The 21,108-nt window shown below is 39.3% G+C and overlaps 1 protein-coding gene across 3 annotated transcripts; it reads right to left on the bottom strand.

Annotated features, from left to right (window-relative positions):
• Positions 1-1,641: 1,641 nt before the first annotated feature.
• Positions 1,642-19,990, bottom strand: LOC129372171 (T-box transcription factor TBX5-like). Of its 3 annotated transcripts, XM_055049265.1 has the most exons (10): positions 19,928-19,990; positions 18,551-18,732; positions 14,920-15,096; positions 14,554-14,648; positions 14,080-14,199; positions 9,912-10,059; positions 8,816-8,968; positions 7,075-7,166; positions 6,038-6,291; positions 1,642-4,624 (listed from the first exon to the last, which is right to left on the bottom strand). In XM_055049265.1, exons 3-10 carry the CDS (start codon positions 15,088-15,090, stop codon positions 4,038-4,040), a joined length of 1,620 nt encoding a protein of 539 aa, XP_054905240.1. In that variant the 5' UTR covers positions 15,091-15,096; positions 18,551-18,732; positions 19,928-19,990; the 3' UTR covers positions 1,642-4,037. The 3 variants fall into 3 exon arrangements, with proteins under 3 accessions (XP_054905240.1, XP_054905239.1, XP_054905238.1); XM_055049264.1 differs by lacking the exons at positions 18,551-18,732; positions 19,928-19,990 and adding an exon at positions 15,750-16,258; XM_055049263.1 differs by lacking the exons at positions 18,551-18,732; positions 19,928-19,990 and having other exon boundaries at positions 14,920-15,421.
• Between the last annotated feature and the right edge of the window lie 1,118 nt (positions 19,991-21,108).

The following is a 21,108-nucleotide window of genomic DNA, read 5'->3' as shown; positions in this document are numbered from 1 at the left end:
GCAATAAGAGCAGGTATTGCAGGCAAAGAAAAGGATGGCAAAGTTTTAAAATAAACAAAACATGTCCTTCTTCACCTTCACAACTGTGCACTACTTTATGTTGGTCTATCACATAAAACCCCAACAAAGGAAGTTTGAGATTCCGTTGTAAAATGTAAAACAAAAAGGAAGACTTTGACCTTATGAAAGGTGTGAAATGCTATAATCAAACTTTCTTGAACACAAATTCTAGTCTGTTAGTGTTCGGCTATTGGAGGGGGAAAAAAAGCTTCTTCTCCTTTTCCCCTCTCCGGTGACCGATCGCCATCAGAACGATGGAGACGAACCATAATCATCTTTTCCAATTACGCTCCATCTCAGAGCACTTATTCCACACAAAATGACATCACTAATGCTAAACACCACGCAAATGCCTTTAGGAAGGGAGGCCAATTTATACATTCAAACAAATACTTCAGACTGTAATGAAAATAGCTTTTTATAAGTCCGTAATATCTTTTTCAAAGCACTCATGTAAGAGAAATTGCGCTGCACAAATAATTCAGTTTACAGCCTGTCTAGTCTGATTCAAAGCTTCAGCTCAAATGACTAGCAATTGGGCATGCTACTCAAGTAACATGTGAGAGATTTCTCTGCGCGCATACTTCTGTGACAAACCACCACAGTTGAGAAGATATGGGTACATAACTAGTGTATAGATGCAGAATAAGAAGGAATAGTGGTAGTTTTATGTGCAGGAGTGGTGCAGAGGAGATGGGACTAATGATAAACACCACTTAGGCTCTTTGATCACAAAGTTTCATCAATCTACTCTCCGACCAGCATGTCTGAGAAAGTCCTCCACCGATAGATTGAGGTCCTGCACTCCTACGCAATCCACACCGTCTGTGTTTAATATTAGTCCCACTTCACCCAGCACTTTACTCACTTCTTCCCTTTTTTTGCCAAAAACATGTCAGAAGGTCCTGTTGCTGTACATGCAAGCATGAAGAAATGCATTTTCACATGTGGAAACTTGTGGAATTTGGCTCGCTCTCCCCCTTCTGGACTGAATCCGCCTGGAGACAAAGGGTTAAGGAGGAACAGAGCCTCTGAAGAGGTGCCTGCTTAACCCCTGACCCTATGGTGTATGTGATGGAGACAGGAAAGAAGAAAGAGAGGTAAAAGGGTGAGAGAACTAGAGGGCTGACAACTTCAGAAATGTGACTAACTCTATCAGAGCTGCGGCAACATGTTGATCGAAAAACCAACACATAGGAGAGTCTGTACGGGAGTTTCTTTGTCCTCCATCACGCCGGATCCCCTTCCCTCTCAGGGCAGCAGGTTGTCAGAGAGACGGTCCAGCTGGTGGAGAGCGAGACGCCAAACAACCTGTCAGAGATAAAGAGAAGGACAACGAGGTATGCACGGCACATCCACAACCCTCTAAGGGTTCCCTTCAGAGTAACCTCTCAGTAGGAAACACATTCAGCACAACAGAGTGAGGCTTTGCTGCTTATCAGCTCCTTCATATTCATACATGCATTTGACCTGATAAAGATAGCGGCACTCATAAGAGTTTCCACTGCAGAGATGTTAGACGTGCTTTAAATAACCCACCGATAGCGTTGAACCCCACGTGAAAGAGGAACGTACAACCAGTTGACTCTCTCTTGAAAAATTTATTCAGTTTCTGTTTATAAATCTGTATTTATTTTCTCCAGTAAAACATGTTGTTTTCTTCTGTTTTTGCAACTATTTTTCAACACTTTGGGATGGAGAGTAAAACTGGAGATAAACCCTCAAAACTGTTCCACAAGTTAACAACAAGCAAACTTTACAAACCTGGAGCAATAAATACTATTAACAGCAACAACGCTAAAAAAAAAACACTCTAAACCATCTCATTTTCATACACACACATACACACACATAGACGCGCATTCACACTCACCGGCCACTTTATTAGGTACACTACGCTAATAGAAGATTAGACTTGACTTTCTTTTGGCTTCTGATCTCCCATAATTGTTTGTGACAGAGATACAACAAGGTGTAAGGAACTTTCCTCAGACATTTTTGTCCGTGATTCACACAGCTTCTGCAGATTTGTTGGCTGCACCTCCATAATGAGAAACCTCTGTGACCTATTGGACTGAGATCAGTTCCCAGTAGACGCCATTGTAGTACCCTGAACCAACCTCATGTTCAAGAATGGTACATGAGGTACTATTCAAGAAGACAAATGAATTAAAGTAACACTACATTCAGTCATTCACTAATTCATTCACAGACTGAATTGCTACAATGCAGTCATGAGCTGCATTGTAGCCACAGCTGCCCTGGGGAAGATTGACAGAAGTGACGCTGCCACGCACCCGCACCAAAGGGCCCTCTGACCACCATTACCACCAGGCCAGGCGGGTGAAGTGCCTTCCCCAAGGACACACGGTTACAGTTGCCCACCATTTGTCCTACAGTGGCAGAACAAAGTCCTACCACTGTCACTGCCTTTGCCAAACTGAGATGATTTGAGCTCTCCAACATGGGCATTATCTGGCTGCAGGTTGCCATAAAGGGAAGAACATGATCAGCAACAATATTTGGGTAGGCTGCAGTTGGCATTATGAGGCCCAGCAACAAGACAATAGTCCCAACACCACCATGCCCCAGCAGCAGCCTCAATATCAACTTTAGATACTTAAAGGCATTGAGTTGTTGATATGAGATTGCCTTATTCAGTATTTTCATTTATAAATGGAAATGAACAAGTGCACCAAATAAAGTGGCAGACGGGTGTGCAAATGCATAATGAGGCTGTTGTTAATGTCATGTTAGAGCACCTTATAATAGGTTACTGCATGTTAAAACATCTGGTAAGAGAAATGAAAACTGCTTCAGGACACAAACATAAAACCAAGCTTTCTGTCAGGAAAAGGATACGAATGTTTACAGTAAGCTACAATGGAAATGTACTGAAATCTAATCAAAGCAAATGTTGGAATAATTGTGTGTGAATATGACAGAGACCAATTCCAATCAAAAGCAAAGCATTAATGTCAATGCAACAACACTGGCTTGGTGCGTTGACACTTTTCTATGCAGAGTTTTTTTTTTCTTCTTCTTCTTTTCTTCTGCTTTTTTCTCACCTGTCAGAAATCAGCATTAGATTCATGAATAATTCACAAGCAAACAAGAAAGGGCCAACACACACACACGTGCACGCATAAACCTCTCCGGTCAGCTGAGCATAAGTAAAAGCTTAATGTTCATTTGCTGCTACTCTGTGAACAGAGGATGCTGATTGGTCAGTTGGGGGTGACTGAGAGGACACCAGTGACAGCTGTGTGACGCTGACTTGTGCATTTACCCAGAATGCAATGGAAGCTGTGTTTACAGGTCTTTCAGCCTGTAGCGCGATCTAAACAAAGTGTTTATCTCTGCAAAGGGGAGCCTGCAGCTATCGCTGGCTGTCTCATTGGAAATTAAACTCTGAGCATCCTTTAGCTGAGCTGACACCGGGTTTGCATGTACACTACCACACATTTGGACAACACAGTGCCTTTTCTCCTTCACTGAGACTGAACATGGAGCAGGACTTTGCTCCACTAACAAGAAAGGCAAATCTGCCCTGGGCTGTGTTGTGATAACTGAGATTACATGTGGATAAATGTTGCTGTCTGACTGACAGTGTGCACAATTTACATCCTTCACCGTGCATAAAGTAGCAGATGTTGAGAGAGAAACAGCCAAGTGCTGTTCAGGGGTCTGGCTTTGAAAATAAATCACAGTGCAAATGTTAGAATGAGCTTCAAATAGACGCAAACATAACAACGTCACTGATCACCAGGCTGCCTGGAAGAGGCTACATTTCACTAATGTCCTTAATGTTAGGTCCTTAATAATTTGCTGCTCCTTCTAGCAGAGAGGAGGAACATGACTTACACAGCACAACATCACAGAATTCACAATAACTTTACAAAAGTATCTCAGTTTGTTCAGTGCAGCATCTCTAAGGAGAGCAGGGAGTTTATGTTGAATCTGTCCTTATGGTTCGGTTAGGAGGCTGCACTCCATTCTGGGACTCCACACCTGATGTGTGTGTGGGTGTCTAGTGTGTGATAGAGAGGCGGCGACAGGTTGGGCGTGTAGCGGGGATACTCTCTGAGAGGAGAGCCGAGCTGTCTGCTGGGAACGCTCTGGGAGCTCTGCGATCGAGGTCCGGAGCTCTGGCTCTGGTAGGGATCATGTGGGATGTGCTCTCCCAGCGACGGAGAGCTCTGATGGGCCAAAGCGCTTAGTCTAGAGCCCTGGGGGCTGGAGCTGTAGGCGGGATGAGGAGTGTAAGGTGGGTAGGGTTCCACAGGGGTCATAGCGGTAGGGAGTGGGCAGGTATAAGACCAGGATGTGCAGTTGAATTCATCCATTCTGGGCTCTGAGCCGGCAAACATGCATGCCTGACGCTGTCCCATGTCTGAGCTGTAGGGGGAGTCAGTGAGACCAAGAGTGGGAAGGTTTGACAAACCCGGTGGAGGAGCAGGATAGGAGGAGGGGTGGTAGTAGGACTCCTCCTCGCTTAGTGAACCACCAGTGAAGGGTTTCTTGTATGGAGGCTGGTGGTTCCTTGGAGAGCAGTTCTCCTCTGCTGCAGGGAGAAAGAGAAAATATTGGCTTCATTCGGAATTTAGGACACAAGATGAACATCAGAACTCCTGACTTAAAGCTGCAGTATGCAACTTTTATAAAATATATGTTTTTTTTACATATTTTTTTAAAACTGTCACCATGTTGTGACAATATGGAGAGATGTAGTCTGTGAAAATATCAAGCACCTCCACCTATTTTCTATAAAAGCTAGATGCTGCAGCTTTAAGCTGCTGAGTTGAAAAAAATTATTGCACAGCAGATAGAGTTCATGGTTTGGCAGATTTAGGATAATTACATCAGTCAAAAAGATAAATGCATTCTGAATGTAAAATTGTGTTTTTCACCAAAATTTTGTCACCTAATGTTTCCAACTTGTTGTAAAAACTGCAAACATGACATTATTTCATAGGTGTAATCGGCTGGGTTAGTGCAAATAGTATGTACTTCTATACAGAGAACAGTTTTACCACATTAATTGGCATCCTTGTAAAGAATCAGACAGCAGTATTTTAAAAAAGCCTTTAGCTCTGTCTCATATAGGTTATAAAAAAAAAGGAAACTTCCAGCCTTTAATCTGTGTCCATTTATTGAGAAGGGAAAATTGATGGTAGGAAATAGTTTTTCAGAAAACCACCAGCGCCGCAACCTCATTTTGCCAACAGCGCTGTGGTCTTAACCATGCCAGGGTGTTTGGTCCTGTTTGGCTTGATTCAAAACATATGGTTACATTTAAAGTCCTAATAGAGCTTAGCGATCTTATGTTTGTGATGGTAGGATCCAGAAACCCTTTTCTTGCCGTAACTTTAAAATAACTGGTTGGTATGTGCCCAGGTTTTGCCGTGAAGGTAAACCCAGGATGCTTCTCTCTGTGGTCTATCTCCATATGTGAGCTTTGGAGATGACTCTCTTCCCTCATCACGGGTTTGAATTCAAACTGAAATCATTCATATCTCCTTGAAGAAACGAGAGGTTCTCTTTTTTTAAACTAAATATGTGGTCTACTGAAGTGATTTCTAAATTACTTATTTTACTGCTCTTGATTATAATATCTGAGTATCCATGGAGAGTCAAATGGGTTCACATGAAAATAACTTATTTATTTATTTATTTATTCATTCAGCTGATGTCCTTTTAAACCTGATGCTAATTAGATTTGCAGACCCTAAGTAGGAAAAGAATGGGTCAAATTAATATAAATCTGTTTTTCAGCCATATTTGCAAATCTTTGTTAACCACTGACCTGCATTCAGATGCAATTAAAAAAACTGAATAAAAAGCACGTTAAGAGTTATGTTTAAAACTCACGTGATCATTAAAATTATGGAACGTCAGATAAAATAATTTTCTCATATTTAGCTTTATAAATGAGCAGAATTGTTTGTGAAAGCTGAAGTGCAAACGTTGCACTCACCTTTCTTCTTGCTGTAGCTGTAGCCCTGCAGCTGCTGGCTGGGCTGCAGGTGAGGGTGAGGATGGGTGTAGTGAACAGGCGGGGCACTCAGCAGCTCCTGAGGACTGCCGCAGCTCAGACCATTCTCACAGCTGAAAGGGGACCCGATGGCATCAGGAGACCCCCGCAGACCTCGACCCTCCCCACTGAAGGGACTCCCAGCAGAGCAGGCTTTCTGTCGGACAGTACTGCGAGGAACGACGGGGTAATCTTTACTGCAAGATTAAAGAAGAGGGGGACTCTGGGATTAGATACACTTGTTATAACATTAGATTTTCTTCGTAAATACATCTGTTTTGTTGTTATTTTCTCTCCGGCCCATTCAGTTGTTCCACAACCTTTCAGCTGTGATTTTTTTCTCCCTGTGCTCGCTGCCCTCTGTGTGAACTCTGCGGTATGTAGGAGACAGCGGGCCACATCTCCCTGACTCTTGCTCTCTCACACACACACTCTCCATGCACGCACATGCACAGGCTCAGCCAATGCTCTTGTGAGATAATTCACCGCTCTAAAAATAAACATCCATCCATGTGTCACTTCAGATAGACTCTCCTCTCCTCAACAACACGAAAACATGGGTGCTGCGTCTCCCTCCCTCGCCCCTTTGCAGGGTCTTCTTCTCCCTCCGATCAGTAACAGCTCACTAAAGTCTCTGAAATGTCTATGCGACTCGAACAGAGATTAGCTCGGCACACAATCTTACGCCGTGTAGGACCGTCATCAGCCAATCAGCAGTGACAAGCCAAATGGCCTGCAGCACTGTGATGTCATATGTTTATCAATCCAGTGTTTTCACTGGGCGTTTAGTCAGAGTTCAACCTTCAGGTGACAAAAGCTCTAGTCTTTTCAAACCACTTGGCTATACCATATGCATGCAATCACAACATGCACAGCATCACCAGTGAGTTAAAATGGATAAAAATGGGAACAAAAGATGGATTTGCTTCTTATAAATGCTTGCAAACATGCAGAAGCGAAAACAAATTGTAAACACTCACCCTTGAAGCTTGGCCATGCGATGCAGCTCATTGTCGTCACTGCCTCTGAAGCCCTTGGCAAACGGATTATTTTCTATCTTCAACTGTGTGATCTGAGTGCGTTCAGATAGGACAGAAGTAGAAGAAGGCAGACAAAACAGTGTTATGGATTCACACAGACCTAAACATACATCCCCAATGGAGATGATTGAAACTTTAAGCAGCTCAGTTTGAGCTCTGCACAACCAGCATTCCTCGGCTGCTGGTGCTCAGATTGCAGCGTCCTCGCCAGCTGACCGGCTGACGCAGAATAAACTGTTTACCCAAACAGTCACTGGGCTTTTAGAGGTCTGAAGCGTTGAGCTTTGAAGTCGAGGCTTCAGATTTTTCTTGGTGATGTCATGAAAGTAAACCTTTTGCGTTTTGAAGGATTTCTTTTGGCTATGGAGCAACTTCAGCAGGACAAGTGGGCCAGAGATCAGGTCCAAACAAACTTTGAAGTGCTGAAAAGACTGATGGTCGCTGCCAAGGTTTAGCCTCAAGAGCTCTGATTTCTACACTGGAACATAAAATATTATTACACGCTGGTGTGAGTGCCTTAATTACCTCGAAATTATTCTGATTTTCTCAACTGCTTATACATTGAATTAAAACTTTCAATAAAATTAATTAAATAAAAGTAAATAATGAAACTTTAAAAAAATAATAATTTGAATCAAACTGAAGTAAAAGTAATTACTTCACAACAAAACATTTGTAGCTAACATTAGCAAACAGTATCGTTTATAAATCACATTTCTACAATTCTTTAGAAATAAATGATAATTATATCTGCTGGGTAAAGATTATAAATTAACTTTTTCTTATTTTTTTAATAATTGACCAACTGACTTGCATTGAACCGTACAATAAAGATAATCAAATTTAACCTTGGCTGAATTGAGATAACATTTACTGTAAATTGGCAGCTTAACTTAATTGAATTTTGATAAATATTTTCTTTTTGTTATTTTTTTATTAGAACTGCATTATCTATCCATTAAAAATAACATACTGAATTATGAGATTAAATTAAAGTTTTTTATTTAATAATAATAATAATAATAATAATAATAATAATAATAATAATAATAATAATAATAATAATAATAATAATAATAATAATAATAATAATAGAAAGTTCATATTTAATGCTATCAAGTTTAATGTTTTTTTTCCTTTCTTTTTTATGTGAAAGCGCAATCAGATCAAAGTGAGTCTTTATGAAAATGTATCGACCCTGTGGCTCAAAGCTTCAGCAATCTGTCTTTATTAGGTGTCAGAAAAACTGAAGGACTCAAGATCAAGGGAAAGAAACAGCTCATAAGAGACCAGAACTCACACACACACACACACACACACACACACACACACACACACACACACACACACACACACACACACACACACACACATACACACACACACACACACACACATCCACCCATACACACACACTCTCACACAAACACACACACACACACACACACACACACACACACCCACTCAGAGGGATTTATGTTCACAAGGAAATACTAATTAAACTTTGTAGAGACAAAATTTAAACAACAACAACAGTAGGGTGCCAGTGTTAAACTTCAAATATATTACAAATATTAAAACTATTTTGAAGCAATAAAGAATGCACTTTGTAACATAATGCCAAATTTTGTTTAAACACCGAAATGTTTGCTATAACTGGTGGTGTGTGGGAAAGGCCTACCTTGTGGTTTTGATAAGATGTCACAGCAATGAAGGCAGTTTCTGGGAACACATGGGTGCAGAAAGCCGTGTTCTTTGAGCCGAAGCCATTGTTTTCATCTGCTTTGACAATGTGGAGACGAGGTTGGTATTTGTGCATGGAGTTGAGTATTATCTGCATGGGAGGAAAGGAGAAGATGAAGCCGGTGGTTGGACAGACTTTACTGAGATTGAACCCATCTGATCTAGATTCTGTAATTTTTCAGATTTCTTTGTTCCTGTTAATGATTAAAATACAGCATTTGTGGTCGGATCAAAGCAATGATCGCCAAGAACAAGACCAACTGATTTTAGTTTTTTTTTTTAACAAACATCATCTTAATCATTCATGAAGTTGTTTAACTGTTGACAGTGATCCATTATATTGTGACAGACTACATTCAAATCACATATTCCCATCAAATACATTTTATTTTACTGGATTGATGTAATTTGTTTTATTGCATAACATAGAAGGAAAAATTCAAAACAAGTCTATGTATTCAGATTTTAGCAAACTTTTCAGGCTAAGGACATCCTAAAGAAAGTTTTACACAGATTCTTTAAATCTATTTTTGAAACAATAATCTGTAATGTCAAACTGTAGAAACACTGAATTAAGTAGTGTAAACTATTTCCAGCACACTGATCTCCACTCTGTAAGCAGGTTTTAATTAGATCAGTCTTTCTGTGAACTGGAACCTTTTGTTTATCCACAGAGCTCAGTTTAATATTACCACTGATAGCATCCATGAGCTAATGGACTCTGGATTCATTGAAATCATTATCCCTAATGGGAATACTGGATTTTTTTTTTCATAATGTCAAAAAAATAAAGAAAGAGAAAGAGAGCGCTTGATGTGGCCTATTACGTGTTGTTTTCTTTGCACATTAAAAACAGAAATATATATTATTAAATAGAAATCATCTTCGACTAATTTGGCCAATAAATCACGTTCACTCTTTTTATACACGCAGTCGCCTTTCAAGCAACGTTTGTATGTTTTATCCCCTTTAACATTTCCGTCTTTAAATGATCCGGACCAGTTTGTGGTCGGACAGGAGCAGAGCTGACTCACGTGTCCAAAGGGGTCCAGATGATTGTTGGTGAGTTTGAGCTTCTGGAAGGAGACGAGCTGGCGGCTCCAGTGCGCTCCGGTGGCGGGAGAGTCCGGGTGGACGTAGAGCCTGCCGGGCATCGCGGGCTCTGCTTTGCCCGTTACAGACCTGAGTGAGTCCAAAAAAAAACAAAGAAACACCCGAGTTAGTCTCGGGCTGTTGCAGTGACGTGCCGTGCGCCCTGTGGCGCAGTCGGCCTCGGCTGTCTCCGGCGGGAGGAGGCCTGCGTTAAGCTTTAACTATAGACTCAAATAATGAGCGGCGTTTTGTTGACTCGACATATATTTAAAGGGTAAAATAACATTTCTGTTTTGCGGGATGTAGCTGAGATCCATTCAAGTGTTGCAATTAAACAGTAGAGGGAAAAAAGTAAAGTATTTTGCATTTGGTATCCTGATCATTTTAGGCCTTCAGATTTGAGGTTTGCTGAGGTTAAAAATCCAAAAAAAGAAAAGGAGGTAATGTTTTATTTTATTTTATTTTAAACACTGATTTTACACTTAGATATTTTAAATTTAATTCATCCCAAAATATGTTTTGGATATTAGCCAATAATTTTAAAAAAAGCATGCTAACGGAACCTATTTAATGAACAAATGTATTTTTATGAAGTGGCAAACATGAGACTTACACAGAGAACAATGAGTTATGTTTAAATATGTTGTAATGAATGCATCACCTTAGGCTGTGACCTCTCATAAAGTTCAGAAAGTTTGTGTTGGAGTAAAGATTTCAGTTTTTATCTGGATTTGCCGACTTCAGAACTGCTGATGTTCAAGTTAAATGAGTTAGCGTGCGAGTAACTTTGACTCTTACTGCAAAGTCGAGGCAATTATTACTAATGAATAGCAGATTTTAGCTTGTCACAGAAGCGTTAGCATACAATCTTGTTAGAATACATTTCAAATTCAAGAGTACTTTATTGATCCCAGAGGGAAATGAAATGTTGCTGTAGGATCACCTGTAACAGTCTGTGTTACAACAAACATACGAAGCCTCTAACTGAAGACCTTCTGTTAGAGGTCTTCAGTTGACAAACCACAAAAGTGGTTTGTCATTTTCTTCATTTCTTAAAGAATCCTTGAATCAGGTTTTAATTCCCTGATTCTGATGCTGCCACCCTGACAGCATATGGCAGATAACACTCGCAACAACAGATTTATAGAAGATCTGCAGAATCTTTCTGCAAACCTTAACAAACCTAAGCTGCCTCAGCCCGCCCAGTCCCTTCTCATAGACAGTTTTACCACTGCAACTCCAACCCAGCCTGATGTCTGAGTGAACCCCAAAAAATTTATATTCCTGTCACCTCCACTTCTTTTTTGATGATGGAAATAGTTTCTGACCTAATCTTGCTTCTCTTGAAATCCACAACCATCTCCTTTGCTTTGCTCACATTCAAGATAAGATGATTGTTTTCATGCTGTGCCAAAAGACGATCCACCAGCTCTCTGAACTCATCGTCGTGACCAAGTCTGATACACTCAACGACTGAAGAGTCATCTAAGTATATCTGCAGATGATGGGAGTCAAACGCCGCAGTGCTAAAGTAAACTTGAACCAATCTGAGGCCTTTAATCCATAGTTAGTGTCAGGGAAAAGTTTAACATGCCACCATAATAAAATAGATTAGTAATATGTACATCCAGCTTAATGAGTTAAGTGATAATGCTAATGCTAAACTCAAACTTAGTAGAATGTTAGCAAGCTGGACTCCTGACCCCCAGGCAGTCGCTGCTACTGAACCACAAGTCCAAGCTGTGGCTAAGAAACAAAGGCTTAACATTGCATATTGTCATAACAAGTTGAAACATTTGCATCCAGCTTTAAGTAGTTAACTAGCTTCTTTATTAGGAGGCAAATGAACAATACAGCATAGATTTTGAAGTGTGTTTTAGTCACGATGCTAGCTCTGACAAAACAGAAGGGATCCATTGGAACTACATGTTTATAACAGTTGTCTGTGCGCTCTAATTGATTGATTGATTGACCTAAACCCAAGAAAGGATGTAGGATTCTAGACTGAGAATTTTAAAATACTGATCACTTGTTATTGTTACTATATTAAGTTTATTTTCTCAGCATTTTTTTCTTTATTGCTTGTTTGTTCACCAGGGCCAGACAGATGCTATAAGGACTTGTAGAAGTATGTGACAGCATGCATCTTTTGCATTTCGTTGGCACTGACTCTGCATGAGAGTTAGTCCAATTGCTCTTTGCAGCCTTTTTTGATGGTTCCTAAATCTCCATTTGTAATTCACATGACTGGGGCTTGTTTTCTCCATGAGCCCGACTTCTAAGATCTGTGAACTTTGTTGTTTTCTCTGCTTCTTTCTTCAAAATGTTATTGTCATCTGATATAGATTCATCAAGTAAGTGATCCATTCTGCTGTTCCTGTCGTGGAGTGCACAATGTCTGGTCAGTTCACAGAAATGGTGCAATCCGTAGGGACGGACATGTCCCACCTGAGGACATAAGCCCCACTGCCAATCACTTTCTCAGTCCTGTTCTGGTGCCACTTGTCACTTGAATCGACAATCATTCTCTGGCACAATGCCCAATAATTCAGGTAAATCTCAATCTTGTGTCTTTATTATGCAGCTTTTATGACTAATGGTCTCCTCTGCTTCCTCCCACAGACGGCATGTGCTGCTGACCTGCAGGACCATCGCATTATTTTGGTTAGTAGCGAGTTTTAAATGCTTGGTCCTGATCCTTCATTGAGTCCTGCACTCCACAACCATGAGTAATAATAATAATAATAATAATAATAATAATAATAATAATAATAATAATAATAATAATAATAATAATAATAATAATAATAATTTATATTAAACATTTTATATTATTATTATTGTTGCAATATTTTGCTAATATTGCCTGTTGTATCTAAAGATTAAATGTAAAAACAGAAAAGCAAGAACCCAATTAATTTATGTAAATTAACTGATTTAATAGCAAAACTACCTTTCAATAATTAATAGAATGTTGTGAAATAAGAGTAATTTAAAAGACTGAAAGAGATTTAACTATCTTTGGGTAAATATTTTTAGAAATATTGATTCAAATCAATTGTAGTTTTTTTTAATAAGATTTAAATAAACCCCCTTTTTGTTCCTCTTAAAAATAAACTCAACATAAACTATAGGTTTGGCTGTAAAGTCGATTTACAGACATTTATAACACCAAACGGAAAAAAAAGGAAAAATGTACAATTGGGGATAAAACAGATTCACTTCTTCTTCTTCTTCTTTTTTCTTTTTAAACCGCAAAAGTTTCACAAACTTTTCCAGAGAAAGCAAAAAAAAAAAAAAAAAAAAAAAAAAAAAAAAAAAAAAAAAGAAAAAAAGCTTGATGTGGCTTTCACATCGGGAAACAGAAACCTCATCCTAACGCTGTCTCCCAATAAGGCCTCAGGGTTGCACAGCACAAGGATACAAAAAAAGAAAAGAAAAAACATTTAGACATCTTTTACGAGCACTTTATATGTCAGCAAGTTTATCCAGAGTCGCCCCTTCCCGTCTTATTCTCAAAAGGAAAACTTATTTTTTGGCGTTGTGGGGTGGCAGCAGCGCACTGATGAATCTCATTAGAGTCAGTGGTCCGTTCGGGTTTTAGCCTCAGCACAAGCTGAATGAGACTTTAATCCGGTCTGTGCCGTCTGTCCGCTCCGTGAACCCGTCATATTCTGATGTAACCGGCGGGCAGACACAGAGGGAGAAACATGGGGAAGTAGGCCAGCCTGAGCCCGCGTAAGGACCCGACCTTTACGCAGCGCGGAGACAGGGTCGAGTGGAGGGTAGAAACTCGGATCATCTCGGTTCAAACCACCACTTGTATAAGTTTCATATATATATATATATATATAGGGATATATATATATATATATATATATATCTATATATATATATATATATATATATATATATATATATATATATATATATATATATATATATATATATATATATATATATATATATATATATATATATATATATATATATATATATATTGTTTGAAATTGTGGACTTTCTTTGAAATTAGTTTAACATTTTTTTCTTCAATCTTCAAAAACATCGCTAAACTATATGTTGTGTAGTAAAGAGATGCAATAGACAAACCATTTATTGTCTGCAAATTTGTAGCGATGGTCATCTCCGGGCACGATGTCCATTAAGAGTATGTACTTGGTCTTTGGATTGAGTCCTGTGACTTTGACCTTGTAGCTGGGGAACATTCTCCTGCAGGGGAAACGTGGAAATAATAATAATAATAGAAATAATAACATTGCATTTCTAGCATAATAAAACTAAATTATACAACAATGTGACGTTGCAAACTAAAACGGACGGAAAAGTAGGTTGCAGAAATTCCTTCCCGCTCTCCTGAGAGAAACGTCCCTGGGGGCCCTCTGTGACATGCGCATTCCAGACATTATTTTGTTAGAATGATTCATAACAGTTTTTATTTTTATTTATTTATTTTTTATGTAGGCCTATAAGACGCAGAGTTTTTGCTTCGGTCTTTTTTCTGGAGATTCGTGCGTTCTGGTAATTGGACCTCTCCACTGCATACAACAGAGTAGTGGCTCCTACCTTCCAGCTTTCGTGATGATCATTTCAGTTCCCACTTCGTCAAACTTGGTCCAAAGTTCCCTGTCATGAAGGACAACTTTGATCCCCTCCATTCCCTGCGACAGAAACACAAACGCTGCTTTGCCAAAGGAAAACACGAAGACATTCAAGAGAAACTTAGCCTTCAAATTTGTGAAATCAAAAAGCTCCAAATTAGTTGCATTTTAGGCGAACTTAATTCTGTTGCATCCAACAAAAATTATTAAAATGCAAAATCAAACATGATGTTCAAAATGCTCAGTACGCGTTAACAATTTGCACACTAACCACCAATCTATATTCTACCGAATAAGCGGCAGTTAGTAGTGATAAATATTTTATATTTACATCGGGGTCTGCAGCAGAGGCCGCTGCCTGCTGGCTGGAAGCTCTCTGTGGTGAGACAGCTGCGGCTTTTAGAGTGAAGCTGAGATTTTCCTGTTTCCTCTCCTCCGGAGAGTCCAGACAGTCCGAGTCCGGGCGATCTGCAAGGCCGAACTGGTCCCCTCCGTTCGCCATGACGCACTGGACAAACACGCACACATGGACGCACACGCGCACACACATAGAGCAAAAAATGTTGACTCAGTTTTTAAATATTCCATCCAAGAGCGCGTTCAGACGCACACAAACAAAATATCAAGCAGTTTAGGCATGCATTGCAATGTGTGAATCACCCAATTAATAACGATAGAAAAGTAAAAAAATGCAAAAATAAAATGAATTAAACTGTATTAGAGATGCGTGCGGTGTCTGCAAGTCAGAGGCTGTAGCCACATTGATTCAGTGATGCACTAATAATCAGATTCCAGTAAATTATGAAGTGTTACATTAGATTACAGCGGCTCACTGTGAGTTACACCGATCCAATAAACTAATCACAAGCTTCACTTAAAATTAGATTACATATGTAGTTTGAACTTCTGCACCCATTTCGAGGAAATAGGAATATTTCTGTGTTCTTCACATCTTTCTACTTATATAAAATACCGTCAAAACTGTGTTTAAGTCACAATCTGACCTGTTTAACTGTTTGATTAAATTACCTGACACTTTGCGAGCTGCACCGTTAAGCTCAATTTAATTTATTTGAACTGCCCAACAAATAAATGCGCTCACTGTGGCCTAAGTTTTGAGTCAAACTTTAAAAGTGCTCCAGGAAACATAAATTGTCTTGCCTGCGTTTGTATTTTAGGTGGTTTCTCTGGGGGCCTTCACCTCGGTTCCCTGCTCCCTGTAGAAAACACGCTCATCCTTTTCCTTCGATCAGCTTCGAGCACTTTATTTGCGTGTTTTTGCGCGTGATTTTCCTTTCCTTTCTTTTCTTTTTTTAAAATAATGTATTATTATTCCCAACAGATTTCTTCTTGAAGATGCACACGAGGAAATGTTGCGCCGCTCTTTCTCCAGAAAGAAAATCCACCGCTCCTGTGCCTCATGTGTGTCTTTTCTCGGTCCTCTGTCCGTCTCTTCGCGCACAAATCGCGGCTCCTTTCCCACGCAGTCCCCGGTGCGTGCGCCGATGAGCTGCTGCTGCGGTTTCCTTTTTGTTTGCTTCGCTCTCTCCTTGTAATCCACTCTGACCCGGCAGCGGCAGCGGCTCTTGATCTGAGACCCCTCTCCAAGACCCTTCATTACAAATGGAGTAATGTCCGCCTTACATTTTCGTGCCCTCCCCCCTACTGCAGCCCTGCTCCGCCATAGGTCTGCGTGGTGATTCGTTACCCCCAAATGATCCGCGGCTATAATCCTGACCGGTGACGCACGCACACACAAAGCACGACAGAAATCCCATACTCTCATAGTATCTGTTTCTATTGGAATCATCCTCAATCATGTCCATTTTACGCACAGGTTCCTCTTATTCCGCTATCTGTTGGTTTTGGCTCCACATCAGGCAACATTAAGCAGAGCCAGACGGATGCATATACGACTTATGCAGCAACAAACCACAAACGGGCCAAAACGCAAAAAAAAAAAAAAAAAAAAGCCACACAGAACCGAAAATGTCGAATTTGTTCCTTAACAATTGGAATAATAAGAAAAGACGAGTTTGAAAAACTCATTTAAAATATTTGAAGCTGCGTGAAATGTTAATTTGTTTAACATTTTAAACAAAATGTTCTTTTATTTAAAGATGGCAAATGTATACCAACATCAGTAACACTTTATTTGACAGTGATAGTTTTATAACAAATTCATGTCAGATCATGATTTCTTGGTTAATGTCAATTTGTGTGTCTTTTGAATAATGTCAATTATGTATTAATAGCGTCATGGTTTACTTAATGGCAGTTTATGACCACAGTCATAAAGTCATAAAGTCACAGTCATTCATGAAGACTTATTCATGTTCATGACAGGTGTTATGTCATGTTTATGACAGTGTCATGACAGTCTTATTCACAACCCGTCAAATGAAATGTTACCCAAAAATCTTTATTTCTTGTTCTTTGGGACCCACTTTTTCTGACTAATTGCAATCCGGTTCATAGGTCTCGTTTGGTTATTGATAAAACCAGTTCAAACAACTGGAAATTGCATTTTTAAGACTCATATGAGTCCATGGCTTTACTGCAATATTCTGCATGGGAAATGAATTAGAAATCGTTGCAGAAATCACCTGTAGACATTTTCAACTCTGGTCAGTGCCTCAACTCATATATATAAATATTGGCCAAGATGTAATAATTTTAAAAACAGTGTCATCAGAGGCTCATCTCAGACCAAACCACTGGCCCCAAGCACATCAGATGTGACATCAGTCAGCTTTAAGTGGCTTCTGCTGTTGGGTTGGTGTCTTTCAGTGACAAGGTCAAGTACAAACTTGGCATAGTTACAAAAACAGTTTGAGTTTTCATTCTTTAAAACTGTTCAAAATAGAAATTTTATTCAGATTTTCCTACTTTGAAGCAGAATCTAACAATCACATATGCATAAAGTTTAGGGGTCTCGCTCAGGGGCCAGGGGCCCACATCATCCTAAACCCAGCCCTGATTTGTCTTTTTAATTTTTTTTTTAATTCAACTAGCTTAATATTTTCTGCCATTAGTATGATTGACTCAAGTCATACTAATAATTGTGAATTTACCTGCCCTTTCTTCATAACTGAATCAACTGTTTATTAAAACTTTATTAGTGGTGACGTTAGAGGTTTGATTAATCATGATGGGCTCCCAAATTAATTTCTGCTCTGGGGCCTATACATTTGTACGGCCCTGGCAATAGGGGCAATGGGAGGGAGTGCGGTGGGGGGTTTTCATCATTTTGGAGCCGAATCTAATCCAGCACAGCCTACTTGTTCAGAGCTTTATGGGGGTATTATGTGATGCATGTGCCATATTGAAGAATAATACACAAACGTAGATTAATGATACCCTCCAAAAATTACAAACACAAAATGCGGAAAGGGAGAAGATATCTGGTTACGGCAGATTATAAATTCAGCCCTTTAGCAGCAGCAGTGGCTGGACGCGGGTGCGCATCATTTTGACTGGATTATTGCAGATCCTGATGACCACAGGCACCCAGAGTTGAAAGTTGAAGCGGTCACTGGGAGGTCACGCCGGATTCCTCCGTTTCACGCAGCTCCAATCCTGCGCAACAGCGATCATGCTTACTTCTGTCTTTTCTGTTTATCTTTAGTGGTCCGTTCATAAACTCTCTTCAATTAATAATTTACACAAAAATGAAATGATGCCGCCCACATTGCAGGATGATGACACACTGGCAGGTGGCCTTAAATAGGCAGCTATTAAGCGTAAATCGAGCTATTAAGTTCATTTGTACTGTAATGACGAAACATTAGACAAGGCTGCTTTACACTTAAACATGTGATGAATAAAAGAAGCGGAGATATTGGGTCAAAATGACGCGCGTAAAATCTGTCTTTACGCACAATCGCTTTTCGTTTTTTGTCCTCTCTAACCTCCATTATCTCTCTCTCGCTCAAAAAAAAAAGCACCACAGCATTACATACCGTGTACAAGCAGATACCGATTCCCGCTGAATGATCTCAGTTACCGCAGCTCGGCGCACAGCTCCTTCCTCAAAGCGCGACAAGCGGCTGCCTCAGAGAGCGCGCCGCCGCTCCGAGACTCTCGACTGGCTCTCCGCGTCTTCTGTGCCCGGGAGCGCGTGCACAACCATCCGTGCGCGTTCCTGTAAGATAAAATCCGAGAAGTTCAAGCTGTTGCGATATGTCTGTCTGTCTATGTCTATATTTAATCACTTTTTATGCAGAATTTTTTGGTATTTTCTTAAAATTACAATTCACAAACAACAGTCGTCATGGAGAATTTGATGCGTCCCAGCAACATGTGCACCGTGGCCATGTTTCAGATGCATTACGTGCCATTTTTTTCAGTCCTCCTCCAGCAACAATGTGCAACAGTTAAACAAAGTTTAACTTTCGTCTAAACTGCATTATTATCAGTAGTACATACAAATATGTTTGAACAGACTACCGTGACTCTAACTGCCTATCGATAGCCAACATACACCATCAGATCAAAAACATTTGTTTACATGAAACCTAAATATATTGCATGGATACATAAGGTTGCATGTGGTTTATTTGACACTGATCTCACTCCATAAGATTGCTCTTTCTGTTTTGATTTCTCCAAAAGGGGCGAATATGTTGACGTTTGATAGTTTGTGTTCAAAACATTTTTTTGTGACAAACTCTTTTCCGACTTCACAAAAAGTTCCTAAATTACAGTTTTCTTTGCTGGAAACTATTAAACTACCGTGGAAAAATAATTAAAAAATATATTAGAAGGTTTATATTCTAAATGATTTAATGTTTTAAAAATAAACATTGGACAGATTAAGCAGTTGAACATCTGTCCATCACAAACGCCAACTTCGAAATAAAACCGCAGGCGGGTTTTTAGTTATATTTTGCACATTTTTATTGTCTAAAAAAATTATTTTCAAACAACTGGACTCATTAAATATAAATAAAATTAATTGTCTTGTTGTTTAATAAAAAAACTAAAAAGTTAAATTTGTTTCTCAAAACTCAAAATGATATGAAAGTTATAGAAATATAAATATTTACTGAAATTAAAACATGCAGTAAGTCTTCATTTATCACGGCTGATAAATGATTTAGTTTATTTTTGTTTGTCTTAAAGTTTTATTAGCTCTCCAAATAAGAAAAGAAAGGAAAAAATTAATTTCAAATAAAAATAGTGGTTAAATAAAGAACAACATCTTTATGTAAGTACTATTTTTATGCCTTCAATGTAAACATCTTGAAACATTCACTCAATGTTCAATATAAATGTTTTTCTTTCTAATGAAATCTAGTGAATAATAATAATAATAAAAAATCAGCTCAACAGCATACCTGAAAGGAGGTGGCTGTGGCCTCTGAAAGGCTCATTATTGGCCCATCGTGGCTTCAGCTGACTCCATCCTCTGTTCTCTGTCTGGAGGAAGTGGTGAAGGGGTCCCAGACCTCCTGCACTCAGCAGGGCTGTCTCACACACCTTCAGTCCGGCCAGAGTGAGTTGTGCATGTGTGTATTTGTGTGTGTGTGTGTCTGTGTGGCAATAAAGGGCAAGGTCAACCCATTTCTCTGCAAACAATCACATCACACAGGGCAAAATACATTCCAACAGCCTCCCTCCCCCTCCTTTGTAAGGTGGCCTGATGTGGGAACAGCGGATGGTGGAGAAGGTCTGGGCATCTGGCCAGACGGGCCCCTCTGAGTCCAGATGAAGGTAAACCTGCTCTACATTATAATGCATTTATTTCACACAAGTTGGGGGGGAATGCTGCTTCCAATACTGGCCTACTTAAAGTCCTTTTAGCATATCGCTTCACTCTCCAACCTGTTGCTAATGTAGATTCAGATCAGAGTCCTGTGTGATGTCAGATGACCCGAGTCAGGTACTTTTAAAACTTTTACTCAATCACAAATGTTATGCCATTTGCTGGCTGAATCAGTTTCATCTCATAAATTTAACAAAATATCGATTTTAATGCAGTACAAAATATATTTCCAGATTATTTGGGGGATTTTATTATTTCTGGCAGTGGACATTATTTTTAAAAAAAGCATATTACTAAGCATTTCTTTCATAATTATTTGTTATTCAACTCTTCGGAGATGTTGCATATTAAAAATAAGATGAAAGCCTTTGACAAAGTGTTTGTTTTCTGAGCGTGAGAGAACTAACTGATCCTCTGTCTTTTTATCGTTTACTACTGATATCATAGCTCCCTCTAGTGGCTTTATCACAGAGCTGCCTCCAGAATAAAAATACATTTTTACAAAATCTAAATGCACATTACTTTCGTTCATCCCAGAGATACAGTTGTGGTCATAAGTTTACATACATCCATCAAGGACATTCCACATTGGCCTTTTAAGGGGCTACAAATATTTTCAATGAAGTATAAAAATAAAAGCTGGTTGTACAACTTTTTAAACAAAATTTACTAAACCACAAATGGTCAAAGTTTATAGATATGTTAGCAAACTTACATCGCTCTAATATTCAAATAAAATCTCAGAAGCAAGGT

This window comes from Poeciliopsis prolifica, unplaced genomic scaffold (genome assembly GCF_027474105.1).
Source record: "Poeciliopsis prolifica strain line A6 unplaced genomic scaffold, Auburn_PproV2 SCAFFOLD028, whole genome shotgun sequence".
Taxonomy (NCBI): domain Eukaryota; kingdom Metazoa; phylum Chordata; class Actinopteri; order Cyprinodontiformes; family Poeciliidae; genus Poeciliopsis; species Poeciliopsis prolifica.
The sequence above is the reverse complement of the archived record's forward strand: the minus strand, read 5'-3'. Positions and strand labels throughout refer to the sequence as shown.

Bases quoted from the DNA above. Each gene is read 5' to 3' on its own strand.
- LOC129372171 (XM_055049263.1), bottom strand. From the start codon at position 15,138: ATGTGTGTGCGCGTGTGCGTCCATGTGTGCGTGTTTGTCCAGTGCGTC. The intron at 14,200-14,553 runs GTAGGAGCCACT...TTTCCCCTGCAG, and splicing joins ATCATCACGAAAGCTGGAAG to GAGAATGTTCCCCAGCTACA. The intron at 8,969-9,911 runs GTGAGTCAGCTC...CCTCCCATGCAG, and splicing joins ATCTGGACCCCTTTGGACAC to ATAATACTCAACTCCATGCA.